The following is a 20,371-nucleotide window of genomic DNA, read 5'->3' as shown; positions in this document are numbered from 1 at the left end:
TGTGTCAATGTCGTGGTTTTCTCGCGATGAGGTGTCACAAAGAGGGGAAGCTGATGTGTGTCGGGGACGTGTTACCCTGACCATCAGTAATACCGGTCGTGATTGAGGGGTGACCAAGAAGAAGCATAAGTCATTTGAGTGATTTGAAGTGAACCAATGTTGATGGATAAACCGATGAATAAATTGTTCTTATCTATTACCGCCTATTGATCATACTAGACGGGTATCGTAAAGCTCTTTTCCCATTAAACCTTTTTCGTACAAATTCCTTACAAGTGAGACTTCGTCTTCTCCTCACGACCCTTCAGGTTGGGGTGAGCATCGCGGACAGGTCGAGTAACGACGTAGAAAGCGAAACCCTCAGACTTGGTAGAGAACTGGACCTTGGAGCCGACATGGAAGAAGGCAAAGTCACCAGCGGTGAGGTGGTGGGTGATACCAGTAGCCTCGTCCTGTAAACAGTTAGTATGCTGTAGAAGGAAGTACAGTGGTGGCGATCTTACGAGAACATCGACTTGACCGCTCAGGACATACTTTGACTCCTCAAAGTTGTATTGCGCAGGACGAGCAGGGCCAGCCTCGATCTTGTAGAATCCAGAGGTGATGTGAGCGGGGGAGTCGGTCTTTGTGCGGATGGAGTGGAAGTCGGCGGTGGTGGCGTTTTGGCCGTTGGGGAGAGGAATGTGCTCGAAGCCAGCGCCCTTGATGACGGTGAGAGGAACGGCGGACATTTTGGCTGTGATGGTATTCTGTTGTGTAAAGGATAGACTATGCAGAAAGAGTAAGAGAGAGGTAAAGATAAGAGAATGGCAGTTTATATACCTGAGGAGATAGTTCGGCAAGTGCCCCGATGCTGGGGATGAGTTGTGGGGAAGGGAAGTTGAGATGGCACGGAAGTAGTCCCGGGCTCCACAACGGATCAGAGAACAGGTACGGTATCAGTAACTCTGCGATACTTAGAAACACTGCAAAGTGGCAATCAGATGAGCAAACCAATCAGTCAGATCACTTCCAATACCCATAGCCTCAAATGCTGTATTGATTGCTTGAATATGCATACATCGTCCAATTTACAGGTACTTGTCCACCCCGGAATTTGCTTCTCCATATTCGGGGTTAGCGTAGCCGCGCGGGCTAGACCCGTCTTCCGTCCCCTCCGGTATCACTCCACGTGATCGGATAACTGTCACTACTCCGGAGGGGCTGGGATACTTGCCCCCTCAACAATATTATCACGAGCGTGTTAATTTGTAATGACGCAATTGGACAGACGCTACATACCGCTTCTTCAGTTCCATTGTACCTGCGGCCGGCTTTATGTCAGCTAGATATATGCATGGCAAAACCGCAATGAATGCGAACTAAGGGTATTATGTCGGGAATGCCAATCATCAGTGCCTCGGCTCACATATCTGTACCAGATCCCAGGGATATCGGACTTGCTCGCATGGAGCTAAGAGATAAGCTGCGCTGCTCAAAAGCCGTCCCAAGATGATCTCTTTCGAGCCCGTAAGGGGTCCTTTTAGTCTGAGTTATTCTAAGCCAATAAGGGCTTAATGTATCCCTAACAGATACCGTAAGAATACATGCAAATTGTTCTTGGGGCCCCTTCTTAATATATAGACCTTGGGTGGCGATATATATGCTATAGGTTGCAGAAAATGTGGTGGTAATAGCTAACTAAAAGGACCCCTTACGGGCTCGAAAGAGATCGTCGATCCTTTGTGGCAATCTTTCACACACAAAATGCAGGAACACGGGACGCTAGCTGCAATTGGTCGATCTCAGAGACGGGTAGGCGATGATAGAGCGGAAACGTCGTCAGTCCCGGAGTAGCAGCGCGGATCTGGTGTTATGGCCAAATGCCAGTGTGGAAAACGGACGTAGCAACTGCTGAAACTCAGGTTCCACAGCTGCATACTGTGTACTATCTAAATATTGAGTTTGGTATGTGTAGATGCTGGCTTAGCTCTCATCATCAACGGCTTCTTCTGCCACAAACCAAACGCCTTCTGATCCGCCCAATCCTCACTTGTCTCCTCCAACTCAAGATCAAACTTGAACAGCAAAACTGCCAAAATAAGTCTCATCTCATGCAGAGCCATATTCTGGCCCAAACAATTCCTCGGTCCAATGCTAAAAGGCTGATGAGCATCGAGAGCATCACCAGCATATTTCGGGTCCGTCCTCAGCCATCTTTCAGGCACAAACTTGTCGGCGTCTTTGAAGTTGGACTCGGAGCGATAGGTAGACCAGTGGTGTACTGAGACTCGGGTTTCGGCTGGGATGTATTTGCCAAGGATTTGTTGGCCGCCTGGAGAGACGACGCGGGGACTGCCGATGGGGGCTGGTGGATAGATGCGGAGGGTTTCTTTGACACAGGTGTTCAGGTATTTGAGTTCAGCGGCGCTTTCGAATGAGATTTCATCCGCGTTGGTGAATCTGCCTCGGATTTCTTTAAGGAGAATTTCCATCTTGTCAGGGCTTTTAAGTAGATAGTACAGGAACCCACTCATAACAGTAGCTAAGCAACAAGTTAGGCTCATTCACAATCGTCATTTGTTCAGCACTGACCTGTGGTCTCCGATCCGGCGAGCATGAACAATTCAGCATTAGAGTGCATCTCCTCGACAGTAAGTCCCTTGCCTTCCTTTGCTTCTAAAACGAAATTCCAAACATCAGGTTTGTCAGAGCCGCTCTCCAGACGACGATCAACGCGCTCCGCTGCATGCTTGCAGTGCGTAACACGTTGCTCAGTAACGAATTTCGGTTCGAATCTAGTAAACAAAGCGTTGAGAATGGGATAGTAGTTAATCATGGTTACAATCGGTAGCATTTTGAGCATAGCAAATACCGATTTGACCCACGGACTGTATTCGTTCTTGGCGAGAAGGTTGAGATTAGCCCCGAAACAAAGCTCGGCCATGACATCAAAGGTCGCGAAGTTGAGGAGCTGGCTCATCTCAATTGGCTTGGCTCCGTCTTCACCCACTTCTGAGATCTTATACATGAGAAGGTCTGCGTACTTTCTGAAGAGCGGCTCTTGCTGTTTCAAGGCGCGCTCTGAGAACGCGGGCGAGAAGAGTCGGCGCATACGGGCATGATTGACAACGTTCTGTGTAAGCATGCTAGGTACGCCTATCGGTAATCATCAGTCCCAAATCCTCAATGGTGTAAAAAAGAGCTCGTACCATTGATAGGCTGAATACTAAACTCGAGCGCCTTCTCTGAGTCCTTCGGTCCGGCAATCTCATTCCAAGCCTCACCAGTCGCGTAGCTCACATCCGTCGGCCCAAACCGAACGACAGGTCCATAGCGATCATGGAGAGCCTTCATCCACTTCACATCCTCGCCTTTGATCAATACGAGCCAATAAGGAATTCTCGTAATACCGCATAGTTTTGGACCGGGAATATTCGCGAGCGGATGAAACGTGATGTAATAAATGCTAATGCCAGTCATGTAAAAAGCAAAGATGCCCGCCAGGAGAGCTAGTGTTTCCAACATCGTGGCAAAGAAAAATAAAAAATAAAAATGGATGACTCGGAAAAGCGGCGTGTGCAACAGAGTATGGGCTCTTATTTCTTTTTATCAGAGAAGTGACAGAGAGTAAGCAGTGAGAGGGGATATGGGGCATTTCTTGCACATAATTGGCTCGGCTTTCTTATCTGTCCAGGGCACCTCGAGAGCCCTGTTATTTGAGAACCAACAGCAGCACTTGTTTGGAGGATTGGTCTGGGTGGGGTAATTTTACACGGGGCTGGTGCATGTATTGCAACCTTAAGTTTGTGATATCTTACATGTCAACTTTTACCTTGCCGTATTGCATCAGAATTAGCGGAGGCGCAGTGGAGGTGTCCATTATGCACATTATGCACCTGCTTTCACCATGGTTCCCTCCTGATTCAGCGCCTCCAGGGTCTGAAGCGAGAATGTCCAAGGCCATCAATAATGCCAACTCTGTCCCTGTACTGTGATAAAGTGTATTCGTATGTAGGTAAGATGTTTAGAAGGGCCTAGCGAGAAAGAGAAAGGAGTTCCAGGGAGGGCATAAAGCCGCCACTTGATTAATCGGGTCCAGACCTCGTCGCATCAATTGCGAAAATAGAGGAGATCTGCCTGTTTTCTTATTGTAGGCTGCCTCATTGGTGGCTGCCATTCCTCTCCAATGTGACGAATCCTTTAGGCGCGTCCATTCCGGAGTGAGCTTAATGAGATCTGATAGATCCAACGAACCGGAAGCAGCATCCGTCCGTCAGACTTGGCCAAGTACAGTTTAGGTAGGAGGCGCTAGTGCCGACAATGGAACAAACTGCAGCCAGTCGCCAATCTCTACGGGCATCGGTTCTTGGTCGTCAACATTTGAAGTGGCGAAAACAATCCCAGCACAACCAGGCGAATGGCTCAAAGCAGAACTTCATACGCACACATTGAATGAAGCAGCTGATTAGAAGTCAATTGCATGGAGAGAAGGAGATCCACAATACTTTCGATAATAAACTAGGTCGCTGAATCGACAGCAATGATGATCCTCAAGCCACAGTCAAGTTTTCTCCAGCTTTCCACCCTTGGCGCCAGGGCTGGAACAAGGGAAAAAGCAATAAGTAACAAGGGCAATGTCACCAGCACAAGGGACCAAAAGGATTACCACTGTCATTTCTCTAGTACAGGTGGGGAATAGCGAAACGTTCTGAGTTATAAGATACACACTTTCAGCTGTGTTGCAGAAGTTTTCGCATTGGACTGCTTCCTCGTATATTTCTTGGCGCATACCTTGGGTACACTATCCAAATCAAGTAGTCTCCCGTACATCTGTTCCAAACGAATTCTCTCAGCATGGCAGACTCCATGACGGGAGAGCAGATCCAGGCTTTGGCCAATGCTCTCCCTCCTCTGCCGCCAAAAGACCTAGGTCCTGTCGTCCAGGGCTTCGCGCTAGCATTTGGTATCACTAGTATTGTCGTTGTGTCTCTGCGCATTTATGTACGCGCTGGATTAACCGATGTCTCATCACGGCTTCTTGGACCGGAAGACTATCTAGCTGTTTTAGCGACCGTAGGTCCTTAAGTATGCTTTACTTCTGACTAGCTCACTGACGACTTCTAGCTCATCTTAATACCCGCAATCGTCTTCGCTGTTCTCACAACACGCTACGGCGTTGGATCTCACGACGTCAACATTCCATCGCCGCTATACCTCATCCGAGCCACCGAATACCAAACGTATTGGGAAATCCTATACTTCATATCATCGACGGTGATAAAGTGCGCGATTGGTCTGACGTGCATACGTCTCGACTCCCGAAAGCGCGTGCTTGTTCCGATATGCATCAACATGGCAGTCATGATCACGATAACGGTTCTTGCATTGGCATATGTGTTTGCAAACTGCAAGCCATTTGCTGCGACATGGAACCCCGCATTGTACGTGTCCAACCACACAAGTCGAAGGCTCGACAGACTGACACGAACATAGAGGAACGTGTCAGAAGAAGATTAGTTTGCAGGTGGTCAGCTACATTGTTTCAGCTTTCCAAATGGCAACAGATTGGGCGTGCGCGATAATTCCGTGCTTCATCGTGGCTGGTCTGCAGATGTCAAGACGCAGAAAGATATCCGTGATTGCCATTCTTGGTCTTGGTGTATCTGCTAGTGTTGCTACATGTGTCCGGATGCCGTACCTGAAGTACTACGATGTCGCCAAGTACCCAGACGAGATAGCCTGTATGTATCCCCCTTGCTTGGCGACTCGAAATGCTGATAAAGGATTAGATCATCTCGCTGTCATCAGTATCACCTCGAACGTCGAATGCTGTCTAGGCATTATCGCATGCTCATTACCTCCACTGAGGAAGCTATTCAGATTTTACTACGGCTCTTCTCGCGATAATTACCAAATCACAGACGAGGTAAGCCCATTTCCGACTTCCTTCCAAGCTTTTCCTTCTTGGTTTCTCTCATGGGCAACGCTGACGTCAATTCACAGAGCGCGACTCCCTTTGATGGCTCCAATCATGGTATCAGACTTAACCACATGACAGGCCGTAAAGAGGACTTCCGCGCTTCAGCACAACGCGGCCAAACGACTGTCACAGGAAATGATACGGACGAAGATAACTCGAGCGCAAGGAGAATTATTCGCAAGACGGAGGTCAGTGTCAGTTCGTCTACGCATCATGTCTAGTATAGATAGAGTGACACAACTAGAAGATTATATTACCTTAACACTGGCTACAGTATTCGGAGGATTTAAAACCTTTTCTTCGTCGTTCTACATTATTGCGTAAACTTTTGATAGAGGACTGAAACTCAAGTCGCTTGAGGTTGTACATCACGACGCACAGACATACTGGGACACAAACGACACTCTCTACGCCTCTCACACAATCCTAGATCAATGTGGTTTGACAGGTATTTACTCTTGAGAGCAAACGATCAACCCATAAGAGCCCATAGAATCACACAATAAAGTGAGTGTAACGGGTAGCGAAGTGACTTTATTTCATTGTGATAATGAGGGACTGTTATAGGTCGCCAGCCACGGAAATTCAACACACAAATTGAACTGAACTAAGCGCCTTGTTCCTCGCCATTACTGACTACGTTGATCCGCGCAAGGATGCATGAAGATGGTACTCTTCATGTACAGTACAGCACACTCACTTTCAACGACCTATCACGAGTATGCGGGGTCAGTGTGGCGGCTAACCATGAATCACGGCCCCGCGACTGCTCCAATCGACACCTTCAACCACTTTTTTAACCGCTGGTAGGGCTTGAAATCTTGCGTCGGGCGTCAAATCCATCACCGATCTCAACCTCTATACTAGGCAGGACGAAGGGATGTCTCGTTTGTGGGTATCTAACCAGCTTCACTGCCACCTACCATATCTGTGTCATCGAGATATAAAGCTCCAACACCATATCCACGACTTTTTCCCATCGCAATCCTGCCTTAGCTCCAATGGCCAGCGCGGGTATTACTCTTGGTGGGGCGAGATACTTTGGCCAACTTTCGCCGACAGAATTGAGAGACCTTGAACGCAACGCCTTGAGAGCTAGTGATGAACAAATGGCCAAAGCTGCTGCTCAGCTTCAAGATGCATTTCAAGGTCACTATTATGCCTGGTTTGGAGGTTGGGCACTCAAGCTTCGAGGCTCCCGTCGAAAAACAAGAGATCTTGATCTCCTAGTACTGGCGGATAATGTCGGCCAAGTCAGGGCAATTCTAGCCCCTTGCGCCTGGTACATGTTGGCTCTTCTGAATAACTCTCATCACTAACCTCCTCCAAGGGCCATATTGTCTTATTATGAAATAACTGGTAGCATTCAAGAAAGAATGTTTGTGGACATTGGCGAAGGCGGGCAAGTTGTCGGTGTCGATATTGTGCTCTCGGGTATGTACACTTGAACATGCAAGTTAACATAGATATTTGCTAATGCCATCGGGCAGGCCAACTCAACACACCATGCTTAGGGGATGATGGTTCAATCGAACTGATTGAGCCTCGCTTCGAGACCCCTCAGGGAGATCAGGTACCAGTCATAGATCTAACCTGGCAGGTGGAAGGGAAGTTAGGGACTTGGATGTCAAGGAAGAAGCTTTCAGATTACGAAGATCTCGAGTTTTTGTGTCGAACATATGGATCTTCCATTAGCGAGTGGAGTGAAAATCTGCCAAAGGCTTGGCGGCACGAGTTTTACGGGGTTTTCAAGGCATCCGTGGAGGATGAGGCGGCTCGCGAAGATATAAAGAGAACCCTTAGTCTTACTTAAACTAATGAGACAAGTAGGTGTCAAAAAGGTTATGCTCCAAGGTTTAGGGTACAGAAATAAAGTAGTCTAATTGTCAGCCTAACCTTGCGTAAAATGATTAAATTATTTCGTCTCTTATAAACTCGGCGGCCAATTCTTCTGACATCCAGAACAACGCGGACATCGTATACACCCTCTCAAAACAAAAAACTTCAAAATCCAGGTATCACCTTCCAGCTATTTGATATATGGAATTTTTCTAAGTAATATCCTTAATAATCGTCAGACAGAACAGTCCACGGATCTGGATCGCCTATGATACGATATTGTGTGATAAAAACATCGCTGGGCTTTGTCCAGTCCAGTCGATCCTTCTTTGTCCGCACCATAGACTGCCACATTTCTCGCCTACTCATCTGGCCATCCCGGGCAAACGGAGCCCAATGTGAAAATTTGCCATTCTCGAATTCGCGACCTCGTTTGTTTATGTCTTTGGCCCAATCCACGTCATTGAACCCTTCAAGATCGAGGTTCTCCTCTCCCCATTCCTCTGGCAGATCAGTGCCGTCGACGACATCACAAAGTTGGAGTTTGTTACCGGTATCCAAGCAGCTTTGAATGAAGACGTCCATTTTGGGGTAGGGTAGCCCTCTGAGGCTACGTGTAATATTCGCAGGCTCGCAGGCTATGTGGACATCTTGCGCAGGCACCAGGATGAAGTAGAAATCAGTGTCTTTGCCTTGAAACCGATGATAGGTGTGCAAAAGGGAAACGCTGTAATAAGGCCAAGGCTCCACCAAGGAGTAGTTGGTCGAATGTGGCTCTGTTTGCAATAATTTCGCAGCCTTATCAATGAGCTCCGTTGGAACACCGATTTCCCAATCCTGATAAGTCGAAGCAAATTAGTGAGTGAGCCTATCGGTCGAGCATGTAAGAATGACGTTTTCAGATAACACGTACCGGACGCCCTCTGGCTGCGCCGTAGAATATTAGAGCAGAAATCCCCACCAGGCAACATGGAATATCGGATGCTTCGAGAATTTTAGTTACAGCAAGAGCATCGTCAGTGCCGCGACCGCCATTGGAAGCGGGCCTTTCATTCGACAGTTTTGTTGTCGCCTTGGAGAAGGACGGAGGAGGCAATGGTTTGGTACTGGTACATGAGGAAGGCTTTCTCCAACTCATCGCGGCATCAGAAAATGGACCGACGGTATCTGCCCCACAATATCAGGCTGTCAGATGAGGCAAAATTACCCTGGTAGTGAGGTCGTGATTCATACAAAAGAGGATTGAAATAGCATTATTTTCCAACTGATTGAGGGGAACATCGGGCGGTGTTTTGGACAATCGAGTGGTATGCCACGTGACCAGAAACTGACCAATCAGAGCGCAGCACCTCGTGACGCAACTGGTCTGGCGATTGAAGGAGGTCAACACTGATTCTTGAGGTTACAACATTTCATCCGACTTTGTCTTTTGGTACAGTTCTTTAAGTCACGGCAACTATATACTATACCTAGAGTGAGTATGATCAAATCTCAATATATGCTTCTAGCCTGAAAGAGCAACCGCCATGGAAGTATTAGACGAGAGCAGCGAGAAATCGCTAGAACATATTACGATGCTCATTAAGAGTTTGCAGAGAATTCGCTCATGATACAACAGACATTCTTTCGATAGAGTGTTGGTACGATTCAATACCAATGACATGTCTTTCCCACTCCCCTCGTATCCGTCGGTGTGCAACTGTACTGGAGGTCTGCACCTGCACCACTGAAGGTCACCGTCATAACCGTGCTTCTTGTCATGGCACGGTCAAGTCTTTTTCATTGTTGATAGTTGTCACCACATGATTTGGACTCTCAAGGGGCTTGAAATCGCAGTAGTTTTTACAAGCCTGGTTATAACACATTGTCCTCCAAAGGCTGCCCTTTGTTTGCCAGATTATATAAAGCTGTTGTATTTCTTTTTTCCCACGATGTTGTGTGCGCTCTCATCCTCCCCCTGGATTCTCAACGCTTCACCTCTGATGCCTCGTAATTCAAGGTATTGAAAGCAGTTGTTTTGGAACATCGTATTACCCAAGGAACACAGCGACATTTCCTGCAGTGTTTGACGTATTCATAGCCCTTTTTCAGTCTTCATGTAGCAAGTTCCTTCTTTCATCGCGTAACCTATATACGCTCGGGGTGATCACCGTTAAGGTTTTCCGCAACTAGGTTTAACATTTGAAGCATCATGACTCCGAGCTTGCACGGCGCCGCTTTGCCCTACCCTTGATGAGTCACTTATCAAACTTTGACCCGTGATAAAAGCATTAAATGTCAAAGTTCTTAGCAAGGTTTCTCCCAAGCCAGCACTTAAATAAGCAGCAAAGAATCCACAAGGTGAACTTTTCTCTCCATCAACCATCCAAGATCAACCCGCGAAGATGGCCTCTTCACCTTCAGAGTCTCTTTCACCATGGGAGCACTATTATCGTCAACGACAGCAATACATAGGGCAGTGGGCTGCTGATCCCGGTATTTTCGCAGCCCCGCCAAAACCACAGGTTCCGCACGTCACTCCTCCGTCGATAAAAACATGCTCCCAGCGGACTCCCCTGCAGCATAGCTACCTGGATAAACTACCATTGGATTGTTTCCGAAACATCGTTCTCCTTCTGGATATGCAATCAGTGTTCAGATTGCGACAAACCAACCTCAACGTACGGCAGATGATCAGTTCCTTGTTCGAATATCGATGCGCTACGACACATGCACTCGACTTACTCCAGGCCGGCTTGCGACATCGAACCGCGAGGTATATCACGCTTGCAGGCTTTCGCAAACAACTTTGTAACACAAAGTGTGAGAGTTGCTCTGACACCAAATATGTCGCCTTCTTTGTTGACCTACTTTCCTGGAACAAATATTGCACGTCATGTTGAGGAATTCTTGTGGGACCATCAAGTGGTCCAAAGGTCATACATGAGTAATCTAACTTGTATAACGGACGAATTGTTGGATCAGAAGCCTATATTCAAGGCACAGGGTGTTGACCTGGTATGCAGTTATGTAGCGTTTCGGGGAGTGCCTGTGCTTGAATATTCTTGGAGCGATATTGCTCGTCTCGAAAATGTTCAGTCTGTCTTATTTACGAGGATATATCTTCAGACGCCGTACGTTGGTACGAAAAACAACGGTGTAAGGACGTTGAGCTCGTTTGTGTTAGTACTGAATCTCGTATGTCAGGCTAGGGCCTGGATACGTGACATCAGGCACGATCGACATCGTGACCCAGATCGTGACTCGCTCTTCAAGGCGTGGGGGCTTGATCACAATCCAGAACTTGACTCCCTTTTCGAGGATTTGGGAATTGACCCTTTGTCGAGCGAAACTAGCCCCGCGCTCTTCGAAAAAGCCGGCTTGTGGTTTCCTAACAATTGAGGGAGGCAAGGAGAACAAAGGCTAATGTGGGAGACGGTCAATCATTTGATAGGAGTAACGATTGCAGGAATAAGCAATAATATTGACATTTTGAAATTATTCCTGGCAACCAGACCAGCTCAAGACTATATACAGGTGAATAATAAGCTGCTATTTACAAAGCCTCCCGGGCGTAACCCTGACCAATGCATCGGACAGCATTTAGCAAGAAGCAACGCTGGGAACGTTCTGGCAGCTATCGTACTTCTTACCACCAGAAACCTGAACGTTAGACCAAGTCCAGCCAGTGCAAGCACCCTTTCCACAAACAATAGCAGCGTTCTTGCCCTTGGCGTCAACAGCGTTCTTGCCCTTGATGTTCTTGAGAGTAAGGTTGGTGATGGGGAGACCGCTGGTGGGGTCACCGTGGAGGTCACCGCCGTCGTAGTTCTGCTCGACGAGGATACCGTACTTCTTGATGCTGTTGAGGGTGATGTCGGAGTAGGTGACCTTGTTGATCTTGCCGGTCTTGTTCTTGAAGGCCTTGACGCGGATACCGTTGGCGGAGTTGACGATCTCGGAGTTGAGGAACTGGACGTTGTCCACAACGTTGTCGTCGCGGCCACCGACAGAGCCGATGGAGAGACCGTGGCCACCGTGGCAGTAACCGTTTTTGAAGATGATGTTCTGGAAATGTTAGTCATCAGGTTGCTTGATATGTGTGTGATCTGCTTACCTTGCCAGAGTTGACAGCAACACAGTCATCCTGGTTCCAGACCTTGGCACCATCAATGGTGACACCAGTGGAAGAACCAATGTCGAAAGCATCAGTGTTGTGCCCACCCTTGGAATCACCGAGCTTGTTATCAAGGGTAAACTTGTTAATCTCAAGACCGTTCACTCCGTTAACAGAAACACACTGAACAGGAGAGTTCTTGACGTAAAGGTTGTTAATCTTGGAGTTGGTGAGCTTGTGAGCAGCAAGGAACTTGGGCTTGGTTCGGCCGCTGTTGCCACCGTTTCCATCCCAGTACTTCTCACCCTCACCGTTGAGAATAGCGCCGGAGCCCTCAACGATGATCTTGTTACCGGAGATCTTCAGGAGAGGTCCCTTCCACTCCTTGTAGCCCCAGGTGGTGGTGCCCTTGAAGATGACATTGGTATTGTCCTTGAGCTTGCTGAGGTCAAGAGTCTTGCCAGCGGGGACCTTGAGGCTGTCGAGGACGATGGTGCTGCAAGAAGCCTGGGAAGCCATGGCCTTCTCGGCGCCGCTGGAGCCGGAGAAGGTGCAGGTGGCACGCTTGGCGTAGGCGTGAACATCGTGCTCGCTGGCGGGAGTGGGAGGAGCGGCAACAGCGCTGCCAGCCAGGGCAGCGAGAAGGACGGAGGTGAACTTAGTCATTTTGATGAAGTGATGAATGAATGTATTCGTTGAATGAATGTACTGGTTGAAGAAAGCTTAACCTTTGGCCTGCAAAAGAATGTGATGGTGATGATTATCGTGATTTCTCTGTCGCGAACTACAACATCTTATATTGAACTGTTGTCGCAAATGCCAAGAAGAGTTAATTCCCGTTTAAACATCGACAGTGTAACGGTCTGGATTTTCCTCCAATTAGGCAGAGCGCCGAGAATCCAACACGGGTCAGGTTAAGATTAGAACGCATGGATAGGGACTAAAGGGCCTTGGTGAGTTAGCTGTCAATACGGGTTCAACAGTTGATGACACCGCGTGGCCTGGTGGGTGGGTGGATCGTTTCATATCCGCGATGGCCGATTAGCCGTGGTGGAGTCTCTTGGCGGGAATAAAACCTGGTGATAGGGCGAGTAGAGGTGTTTCAGATCATTCCAGAAATTTAAGGCTGAAAACTCGGCTTTCTTTACTGGTCTTGTCCGGCCCGGAGGTTGGAAATGGACTTCCTGATTTGGACGAACTCATCCGTTTTGATTTTGAGTGGTAGTTCTACGAGACACGGAGTTTTAAGCATAAGAATGTTATTGTGTTTCCGTCAACCCGCGTATAGAGTGGATACATTCTACCGCTTAGACATTCAATGTGAAGACGCTACACGCAAAGATGGAACCAAACGTATGAGATTCAGGAGAACCATGACTTAATTAATAATTGAAAGCTAAGATCGTAAGATGCAAGGTTCATCATGTTGAAACCTTCACCGCATCGACGGGCAGTAAACCGCTGGTGATAGTCGTTCACATTGCTCGCCCATCACGTACCCTATAGCTAACTAACTCCCTATTTGGCAATGAGTTTCTCAAACTTCTCAGGAATATCTGCACTTTGAGAAGCTTTTACACTGATTTCAACACTATAGCAAATTAGTTAGATACTATCAACCGTCCCAAAACAAAACACGTACATGTTCTTGAACTCGTCATGGTTGAGACCACTCAAGTCATACTCCGTCCCATCCGGTAAGACAAGAGCGTCAGGTCTGTGACAATCCACTTTACCACTGACCCTTTTCCGGTTTCCGTTGTTCAGGTTAAGACCAGTAAAGTTAAACCCACTGTAATGAATGCAAAGCTGTGAGTTCCAATTGTTGCCTCCAAAACCCCGAAGAGTGGTGCAATTGCCACCGATATACCCATAAGCCCGTACAGAGTAACCGTCCATGATACTGCGAACGGCAAGGGACTGATAAGGGCTATCGATGCTATCAATTCCGCAGCAGGTGCTCGGCAGCATGTTATTGCAGCGTAAGTAGCTGCCGAACCAGCCGGGTCCGGTTCGCATAACGCAGTCCGGGGTGGTGTGGAGATATCCATCTACCGCTGCAGCTGTGGGTATGAATGGAGCAAGAGCGACGAGAAACTTCATGGTAGGCAATTTTAGAGATAATGTTGTTAAGCCCGAGCGACTGATGGTGGTGAACAAATACTTTCTGGATTATCATAAAGTTGCAAATCGAGCTTCTTATACTTCATCAAACCCTCTATAGCAAAGCGAGCTGAGATAAGAAGTAGTTCTGGACTTGCGCAGACCTCGGTGCTTTCTCTTTTCGGGGCAATCATACGATACGTGTATCTCGGAATGTCAATATTCCGCGCCTGTAAGCGACATATTGCTAAAAGGTAAAATGGAACAAAAGCCCATTCGCAACAGAGGGTTGTATTTGAGATGCAGAATATAGCCTAAAGAAATTGGGGGCCAGTGCAAAGCGAATGTGGTGGATTGTGCCGACCTCAAGCTACCTTACTCAAATGACGTTCCATAGACGCACGACTTCTCGCTCTCCAGATATCCTCAGCCTCTTCCATAGCATCGTCCTCGGTGACGGTAACATGTTGACTTCTCATCTTCTCTAGCACATTTACAGCTTCAGCTGCATACTCGCATTTCAAACGTATCTGTTGACCGTATTTGAAGAACAAGAACGGAAACGGCACACAAGCTAGCGCGAGGAAAGCTGGGATAGAGCTTGCCCAGTGGTTGCCGAGGTTGTGGTACATCTGTCGTGTGAAGAGTGGAAAGGCAGCACCGAAAAGGGAGCGCAAGGCTGAGTTGGCTGCCATTACCGAGGCGGCGAAGATGACATCTGTTTGCTGTTAGCAAGAAAAACACTGTTTGAGGATGGACGCACTCACATGAATCGATGAGGTAGTTCAATAGTGCCATGAAGACCAAGACGAGACCCCAAGCAAAGAAGACCGTCCCGACAATTGGAACGGCCCAGTGGATGCTCGGAAATATCGTCCAAGCAAACCAAAAGAGACCGATTGGGATGAAGATGGAGCCTACCATCGCAGGAGGCAACCGGTCTTCAGGCTCCAATGGGGCACCTTTCCTTGCAGCTGCCCGTGCATAGCGCTTGTCCTCAAAAATGAAGCTCAAGATGGCGAGTATCACTCCCACGACAGTTCCAGTGAAAGCTAATCCGCCGATTCCTTGACTCCAGCCTCTTCCATTCTGAAAGACAATGGGGAAGGCGGCGAAACACATATACATCGTGCCGTAGATGATTGATATGTAGATAGACGTAATCAAGACAATGGGCTCTTTGAGTAACAGTACCCACGGTCGTGTTAGCGCACTTATGAGTTGGTGCGTCGCTGAGGTTGGCGGCTTGTTCACGTCGAGGGCAGAAATGTATGTCTTCCCTGTGACCTTTGACAATTTATGAGCGCGCTTTCGCAGGATGTATGGCGCGTATGTTTCCGGGATCAAAAGCGACGCGACAATCCATATGATGCCAGTGAATATCGCCATGAGTCCGTGAAGCCAGCGCCAACCCTGGGTCTGAGCCAAAAAGCCGCCCGCGATTGGACCTGGACATCGTCAGTAACAGTCAAAGTGTTTAGTTAATAACGCGAACTTACCAACGGCAGGGCCTAAGAAAGGCGCGCCCGAAAACATACACATCGCCAGCCCCCGCTGCGACTTATCAAACATATCCGCAATAACACCCGGCGCATTAGACAAAGGCGCAGATCCAATTGATCCCACCAGAAATCTCAGCACAAGCAACGCTGCAATACTTCCCGCTCCAGCAGCACCAGCACTAAAAGCCGTCGCAGCCATGAAACTGAAGAAGAAAATCTTTCGTCTCCCGTAAAGCTCAGACAAGGGAGCCCAAACAAGCGGTCCCAGTGCAAAGCCCAGTACGTAAAGCGATATACCGAGGGTAGCAACTTCTTGGGAGACGTTGAAGGAGCTGATGACTTGCTTTATGCCGCCGGAGTATGCTGAGCTGGCGAAGGTTGTTGCTAGCGTTGCGAGGGCTTGAAGAGCTGTGAAGGCCCATTTCTTCCAGAGGGGGAATGTCATTGGGTTTTGGGAGTCGTCGGGGACGAACATGATGAGGAATGGGGAATCATGGGTGCCATTGCCGGGGTACTTCTGCTCGAGAAGTGCTTTGGTGTCGACATGCGGATGACCAAGGAAGCTGCATAGCCGATGGTATATACTTTTCGAAGGTTGCGCTTCCCTGTCGTCGGTAGCGGTATCCGATGACAGGGAAGAGGAATCGGGGCGGGTATCAATTGTCATGGTAAGGGAATTGGTCAGGCTATGGGTGAGAACAATGGATATACCAAGGGGATCATACATCTGAATAGCATGCTGTTCAAGATGGTATTGTTGAAAGAAAAGCGCGATAGGATATATACAAACATTGTTCAATAATTCATTCTGCCGCGGGTTTACGATCGGCATTATAGGGCCTAGCTTATCAATCTGCAAATCTGCAGCGCTGAGCGAGTCCCTGTCAGGCAGGGCCCGCTGTCGTAAGTGGCGTCCAAAACACCGAAACAAAACCCCGCGGCATTGTCATAAACCCGGCCGCATCAACTCAGCCCAAATAATCCCAAGCACCCACGCCCTTTCATTAACAAGAGCCAAGCTCTTATTCCCTCGATCTAATGCCTCGACCTTCTGCACCGAAGATTAGTAAGGCTTGTGTCCCGTGCCGGTCGCGAAAGATTAAGTGCGATGCCGCCACTGTCGGACTCCCTTGCAGTAGCTGCGTTAGCAGGGAAACTACGGGGGAGTGTGTTCTGTCAGCTCGCAAACGCCGGACTTTGTGAGTTCGATCACTGGAGGTTTTGTTTGTCTAAGCCTGACTGATTGTTTGTTGTTTAGTAAGCAGCGAAATGCCGAGTCTCGAGGGTCGCTTGCCGCCAGCGACGGCCATATACCGACAGTGAGTGCCTGCATCGGGCCTTGAGGAGCTCCATTAACCGAATCATCGAACAGCCCGTATCTCAAAGTCATTCATTAGCTACCCACAGCCATGATTCAAGTAGCACGCATATAACGTCAACTCACGAAGATCATCGGTCTGGCCAGGGAGTCGGCTCGTCTACTCACAACACTCCCGTGTCAACACCAAGCCATCTACCACGTCGCCCTCCCCCGGATCTTCTCTACCTGAACATTCTTCAAGATACAGTTGGCGAGGCTGAGACAACAGAAAGTGACGAGGGAAACTCTCGCTTAAGCCAATTGGCAGATGAAAGCTTCAGCACTCACATACAGCGCTGGAATCCACCATTACAGCTCGATGATATCGACAATGAGTATCTTGCCAAGAAGGGTGTTTTCGATCTTCCTCCTCCACAGTATATGTAGGTTCCCGGCTGCAACAACATCCGACTCAACTAACATCTCCAGGGATATCATCATTAAAGCGTACTTTGACCACGTCTATCCTTTTGCACCCATCCTCAATAGAGCAGACTTCATCAAAAGCTACCGATCGGGAGTATGCTCTCTATTTCTCCTCCACGCGATATGCACAGCCGCAAGCAATTCCGTACCTATAGAAACGATACACGCCTGCGGGTATGCCGATCGGTCAGCTGCCCATACAGCTTTCTTCTCAAAAGCCAAGCTCTTCCACGACTTCCAGTGTCAGGGTGGCTCGCTGTCAATGTTGCAAGGGTCCATGATTCTAGGCGCGATTATTCTGGATCATCCTTCGGATAGAGACTTTCAATATTGGTTCCATAATTCAGTACGACGAGCTTCGAGGTTGGGTGTGCATAATGTCAATGCGTAAGATGCGTCTTGTTATGTTGTAGTTCCAGGCTAATGGCTAGTAGACGTCCTCGCGATGAAGCATCACGAAAACTTTACCGCCGTATCTGGTGGAGTCTCCACGTTAGTATCATACCAAGTCTCTTCGTTTCGGATACTGACAATTCAAAGAACAGAGACATTTTCCACTTCTTCGTCAACACCCAGAACCTACGACTATTGGTAACTGCTCCACCGATAGAGCCGCTCACAGAGGAAGACTGGGAACTGGAGGATCCACAGCAGTTGTCGGAATTAGTATCTCCGACGACACATTCACAAAGGGCTTCTCTGATAGCACACTGCGAGCTAGCTCAGATCTGTGAGCCACTTACTGCCTACGGAAGATGTGGAGCAACTGACAAAGTCTCAAGTCGGCCGTCTGACATCAGCCATTACGAGCGGATCATCGCAGAACTTGCAGCCACTAATTCAACCACTTGACTCGTGGCGAACATCTTTGCCTGCCAGGATGAAGGCCGATGACGCGGCACCGGACAGTGAGATGTACCATCTCGAGGCCTTGACGACCAGCTACCGGTTTGAGTGCATCATGTGTCGCTTACTACGTCGAGGGCGATGGCCTGTTAGAGACGAGACCGTTCGTGAATGGGCCAAGCAACGCTTTCGTGCAGCTACTCTTGAACTTGACTCTATTCTCAAAAGGGTGCTGATGGATGACACTATTCGGAAAATGCCCACCACCTTGTGAGTGCGCTTCATGTAGCTTCATGTGACCCGTGGCTTGACTGACGATCGTGTCTTCTCAGTATCACCACTGTTACGGCTCTCCTCGCACTACACATCGAGTCCGCTCTAGACTCTTCAGAGTCAGATCTCGTACGATCAATGGCTCGCATATCGATCCAGTATACGATGCTTGCTCTGAATCAGATCCAAGATACACCTGCTATCAAAAGAGCTCTACCTGCGTTCGAAATGGTTCTATCGAGGAACAAGCTTTACCCAGCATCGGTAGGCGACAATGCACACACCGAAGTACCCCAGAATAAGACCGTGGATGGGTCTATTGAGGTAGCAACCCAAGCAAATTCGAGCTTCGCCGAAGCGGAGAACGAAATACTGCCGTTTCTAAGTGGTGACATTCCAGGATTCGAGTTCTTCGATCGTTGGCAGATGGAACAGTTGGACTTCACGGGTATTTACTAGCCAGCACAGGACTTTGGCAAGAATTATGGTCTATATTGTGGACTAGTTTCTTATGACAAGGCTCATCTTAGGAATTACTTCAGATAACTCCTACCAAGTAGTTACTTAGGCCCTTGACCACACCGCCAAGCAACTTGCTACAGCTCTCATAGAGCCATGCTTGCTCTCTATTTTGGTCTCCCTGGAACATAATTTTCTCGTCTCAAAAGAGGGCGGAAAAATCCACTATAGAGAAGACACTCCAATCCATATGGCCCTGAAGATAATATGATTTCACTTAAGTACGAAATCCGTAAATGTTCCATAAACTCATCCATAGGACTGTCTTTCATAGCGACGTGGCAACCAGCGCCAGCAAGTGATACGATCTCCACGTACTCTTGGTCGCCATCGAAAATCTGTCTTCCACCATGGCGATCAAGGTTGAATGATTGCCATTTCGAAACGTTATCGATCAGCATAAGCTTTGTTTCTGGCATTTGACTAGAGCGGCTGCGTGCAAGATGCATAATAACCCTGATGACAAAGGCCAGTTGCGGAGAATGTTCCTCGAGAGCAGTATCTTCGGTTGTATCTTCCAGTTCTTTATTCCAATCGGGGTCGAATGTCATCCCAATGTTCATAACCCTCTCGATTCGTACTGCTCCTCGAGTATCTTCGGTTCGAAAGCAGATTGTGTCCAGGAAATATTCCCAAGAGTCGGACGTGATGGAGCATACATCGTTGTGGAGATCTATACCCTGGCAACCACCACTGTCTTGAGGAGCAAATACTCTTTTACAAGCCCATGCTGGCCTGCACCAATCGCATGCCGTGCAGGACGAATTCCGAACCTTTTTTGCAACATCATGGGAATGTCGACAAGCTGTCCACAACCCTGGGGGCCCAATGTAGGAACCCCATGTAAAGCCAGATTTATTCCCCGCATCATCAGCGTTCCAGCTGCAGTCTAGAGGTAGAAGGTTTTGCATTCTGTCCATCTTTACGTAACGAATGCGGCCAACCCTTTTTGTCTGCCAGTAGGCAGCATCCTGCCAGACCTGTTCTCGTAGCTCCCAAGGCAGCCGAAGAAAGGGGTGAAATATACGATCATCCATGAAGCGGAGCCGTGAGATATCGGTGGCTGCGGTAGTCAAAGGAGTGAAAGAAGGCGTTGAGTAGGATGGCAATTGTGGGGGTTATGGTGTTGGTGAAAGGAAGATAAAATGACCGGAAGGGACGCAGCATCAAGGACAGCATTATATAACTTGTAGAAAACTTAAATCACGGCTGAGCAAATAAAAGAAGGTTTAATGCAAGCATGGGAGTCATAATGCTTCAAAAGTATAACTTTGTTAAAGGAAAACCTTTTATTATTGTTTCGAACGCTTCCAGGTGGATTTCCAACGGAGGAAGTCTTATCCATGATTGTCACGAGCCTTAAAGTATGGGTTAGTGTCTGGGTGAAGTATTGCTCCTTTGGTGCCTTTTCTTTTTTTTTTTTTTTTTTTTTTAAGAAGCATATA

At 48.1% G+C, this 20,371-nt stretch overlaps 9 protein-coding genes across 9 annotated transcripts; 3 read left to right on the top strand and 6 right to left on the bottom strand.

The window, feature by feature from the left end:
• Positions 1-160: 160 nt before the first annotated feature.
• B0J16DRAFT_348362 (uncharacterized protein) lies at positions 161-803 on the bottom strand. The gene is made up of 2 exons (XM_046128727.1): positions 504-803; positions 161-452 (listed from the first exon to the last, which is right to left on the bottom strand). The coding sequence occupies exons 1-2, from the start codon at positions 729-731 to the stop codon at positions 270-272; spliced, it is 411 nt and encodes a 136-aa protein (XP_045978604.1). The 5' UTR covers positions 732-803; the 3' UTR covers positions 161-269.
• An 802-nt stretch (positions 804-1,605) lies between these two features.
• B0J16DRAFT_309681 (cytochrome P450) lies at positions 1,606-3,575 on the bottom strand. Its single transcript, XM_046124924.1, has 3 exons — positions 3,192-3,575; positions 2,575-3,138; positions 1,606-2,524 (listed from the first exon to the last, which is right to left on the bottom strand). The coding sequence occupies exons 1-3, from the start codon at positions 3,505-3,507 to the stop codon at positions 1,932-1,934; spliced, it is 1,473 nt and encodes a 490-aa protein (XP_045978603.1). The 5' UTR covers positions 3,508-3,575; the 3' UTR covers positions 1,606-1,931.
• A 1,261-nt stretch (positions 3,576-4,836) lies between these two features.
• Positions 4,837-6,321, top strand: B0J16DRAFT_323727 (uncharacterized protein; the record flags this gene model as incomplete). Its single annotated transcript, XM_046125788.1, has 6 exons — positions 4,837-5,055; positions 5,107-5,423; positions 5,476-5,723; positions 5,772-5,908; positions 5,986-6,150; positions 6,298-6,321. The coding sequence occupies 6 exons, from the start codon at positions 4,837-4,839 to the stop codon at positions 6,319-6,321; spliced, it is 1,110 nt and encodes a 369-aa protein (XP_045978602.1).
• Positions 6,322-6,874: 553 nt separating this feature from the next.
• B0J16DRAFT_417797 (uncharacterized protein) lies at positions 6,875-7,897 on the top strand. Its single transcript, XM_046133708.1, has 3 exons — positions 6,875-7,244; positions 7,293-7,396; positions 7,453-7,897. Exons 1-3 carry the CDS (start codon positions 6,964-6,966, stop codon positions 7,773-7,775), a joined length of 708 nt encoding a protein of 235 aa, XP_045978601.1. The 5' UTR covers positions 6,875-6,963; the 3' UTR covers positions 7,776-7,897.
• Positions 7,898-7,900: 3 nt separating this feature from the next.
• On the bottom strand, positions 7,901-9,044 carry B0J16DRAFT_180863 (uncharacterized protein). Its single transcript, XM_046122598.1, has 2 exons — positions 8,715-9,044; positions 7,901-8,638 (listed from the first exon to the last, which is right to left on the bottom strand). Exons 1-2 carry the CDS (start codon positions 8,937-8,939, stop codon positions 8,027-8,029), a joined length of 837 nt encoding a protein of 278 aa, XP_045978600.1. The 5' UTR covers positions 8,940-9,044; the 3' UTR covers positions 7,901-8,026.
• Positions 9,045-11,211: 2,167 nt separating this feature from the next.
• Positions 11,212-12,879, bottom strand: B0J16DRAFT_348357 (glycoside hydrolase). Its single transcript, XM_046128726.1, has 2 exons — positions 11,898-12,879; positions 11,212-11,848 (listed from the first exon to the last, which is right to left on the bottom strand). Exons 1-2 carry the CDS (start codon positions 12,561-12,563, stop codon positions 11,384-11,386), a joined length of 1,131 nt encoding a protein of 376 aa, XP_045978599.1. The 5' UTR covers positions 12,564-12,879; the 3' UTR covers positions 11,212-11,383.
• A 386-nt stretch (positions 12,880-13,265) lies between these two features.
• Positions 13,266-14,000, bottom strand: B0J16DRAFT_375148 (uncharacterized protein; the record flags this gene model as incomplete). Its single annotated transcript, XM_046130666.1, has 2 exons — positions 13,266-13,488; positions 13,540-14,000. 2 exons carry the CDS (start codon positions 13,998-14,000, stop codon positions 13,416-13,418), a joined length of 534 nt encoding a protein of 177 aa, XP_045978598.1. The 3' UTR covers positions 13,266-13,415.
• A 312-nt stretch (positions 14,001-14,312) lies between these two features.
• B0J16DRAFT_309675 (major facilitator superfamily domain-containing protein) lies at positions 14,313-16,220 on the bottom strand. The gene is made up of 3 exons (XM_046124923.1): positions 15,500-16,220; positions 14,768-15,448; positions 14,313-14,718 (listed from the first exon to the last, which is right to left on the bottom strand). Exons 1-3 carry the CDS (start codon positions 16,167-16,169, stop codon positions 14,366-14,368), a joined length of 1,704 nt encoding a protein of 567 aa, XP_045978597.1. The 5' UTR covers positions 16,170-16,220; the 3' UTR covers positions 14,313-14,365.
• A 253-nt stretch (positions 16,221-16,473) lies between these two features.
• B0J16DRAFT_348351 (uncharacterized protein) lies at positions 16,474-19,051 on the top strand. The gene is made up of 8 exons (XM_046128725.1): positions 16,474-16,701; positions 16,761-16,821; positions 16,875-17,245; positions 17,292-17,675; positions 17,723-17,780; positions 17,829-18,018; positions 18,071-18,404; positions 18,467-19,051. Exons 1-8 carry the CDS (start codon positions 16,541-16,543, stop codon positions 18,864-18,866), a joined length of 1,959 nt encoding a protein of 652 aa, XP_045978596.1. The 5' UTR covers positions 16,474-16,540; the 3' UTR covers positions 18,867-19,051.
• Positions 19,052-20,371: the final 1,320 nt, after the last annotated feature.

The sequence above is a fragment of the Fusarium flagelliforme genome (genome assembly GCF_020744385.1).
Source record: "Fusarium flagelliforme strain FIESC 12 MPI-CAGE-AA-0113 chromosome Unknown B0J16scaffold_7, whole genome shotgun sequence".
Classification (NCBI taxonomy): domain Eukaryota; kingdom Fungi; phylum Ascomycota; class Sordariomycetes; order Hypocreales; family Nectriaceae; genus Fusarium; species Fusarium flagelliforme.
Note: the sequence above shows the minus strand (reverse complement) of the source record. Positions and strands in the feature narration are given on the sequence as shown.

What these genes read in the sequence shown, in the direction of transcription:
- B0J16DRAFT_348362 (XM_046128727.1), bottom strand. Translation starts at nt 731, where the DNA reads ATGTCCGCCGTTCCTCTCACCGTCATCAAGGGCGCTGGCTTCGAGCAC. An exon ending in GCGGTCAAGTCGATGTTCTC is followed by an intron (nt 453 to 503) that starts GTAAGATCGCCA and finishes AACTGTTTACAG; the next exon opens with GACGAGGCTACTGGTATCAC.
- B0J16DRAFT_309681 (XM_046124924.1), bottom strand. Translation starts at nt 3,507, where the DNA reads ATGTTGGAAACACTAGCTCTCCTGGCGGGCATCTTTGCTTTTTACATG. An exon ending in TAGTATTCAGCCTATCAATG is followed by an intron (nt 3,139 to 3,191) that starts GTACGAGCTCTT and finishes GATTACCGATAG; the next exon opens with GCGTACCTAGCATGCTTACA. An exon ending in CGCCGGATCGGAGACCACAG is followed by an intron (nt 2,525 to 2,574) that starts GTCAGTGCTGAA and finishes CTTGTTGCTTAG; the next exon opens with CTACTGTTATGAGTGGGTTC.
- B0J16DRAFT_417797 (XM_046133708.1), top strand. Translation starts at nt 6,964, where the DNA reads ATGGCCAGCGCGGGTATTACTCTTGGTGGGGCGAGATACTTTGGCCAA. An exon ending in ATTCTAGCCCCTTGCGCCTG is followed by an intron (nt 7,245 to 7,292) that starts GTACATGTTGGC and finishes ACCTCCTCCAAG; the next exon opens with GGCCATATTGTCTTATTATG. An exon ending in TGTCGATATTGTGCTCTCGG is followed by an intron (nt 7,397 to 7,452) that starts GTATGTACACTT and finishes GCCATCGGGCAG; the next exon opens with GCCAACTCAACACACCATGC.
- B0J16DRAFT_180863 (XM_046122598.1), bottom strand. Translation starts at nt 8,939, where the DNA reads ATGAGTTGGAGAAAGCCTTCCTCATGTACCAGTACCAAACCATTGCCT. An exon ending in GCGCAGCCAGAGGGCGTCCG is followed by an intron (nt 8,639 to 8,714) that starts GTACGTGTTATC and finishes TCGACTTATCAG; the next exon opens with GATTGGGAAATCGGTGTTCC.
- B0J16DRAFT_348357 (XM_046128726.1), bottom strand. Translation starts at nt 12,563, where the DNA reads ATGACTAAGTTCACCTCCGTCCTTCTCGCTGCCCTGGCTGGCAGCGCT. An exon ending in TTGCTGTCAACTCTGGCAAG is followed by an intron (nt 11,849 to 11,897) that starts GTAAGCAGATCA and finishes TAACATTTCCAG; the next exon opens with AACATCATCTTCAAAAACGG.
- B0J16DRAFT_309675 (XM_046124923.1), bottom strand. Translation starts at nt 16,169, where the DNA reads ATGACAATTGATACCCGCCCCGATTCCTCTTCCCTGTCATCGGATACC. An exon ending in TTTCTTAGGCCCTGCCGTTG is followed by an intron (nt 15,449 to 15,499) that starts GTAAGTTCGCGT and finishes GACGATGTCCAG; the next exon opens with GTCCAATCGCGGGCGGCTTT. An exon ending in GAACTACCTCATCGATTCAT is followed by an intron (nt 14,719 to 14,767) that starts GTGAGTGCGTCC and finishes AACAGCAAACAG; the next exon opens with ATGTCATCTTCGCCGCCTCG.
- B0J16DRAFT_348351 (XM_046128725.1), top strand. Translation starts at nt 16,541, where the DNA reads ATGCCTCGACCTTCTGCACCGAAGATTAGTAAGGCTTGTGTCCCGTGC. An exon ending in GTATCTGGTGGAGTCTCCAC is followed by an intron (nt 17,781 to 17,828) that starts GTTAGTATCATA and finishes GACAATTCAAAG; the next exon opens with AACAGAGACATTTTCCACTT. An exon ending in CGGAAAATGCCCACCACCTT is followed by an intron (nt 18,405 to 18,466) that starts GTGAGTGCGCTT and finishes GTGTCTTCTCAG; the next exon opens with TATCACCACTGTTACGGCTC.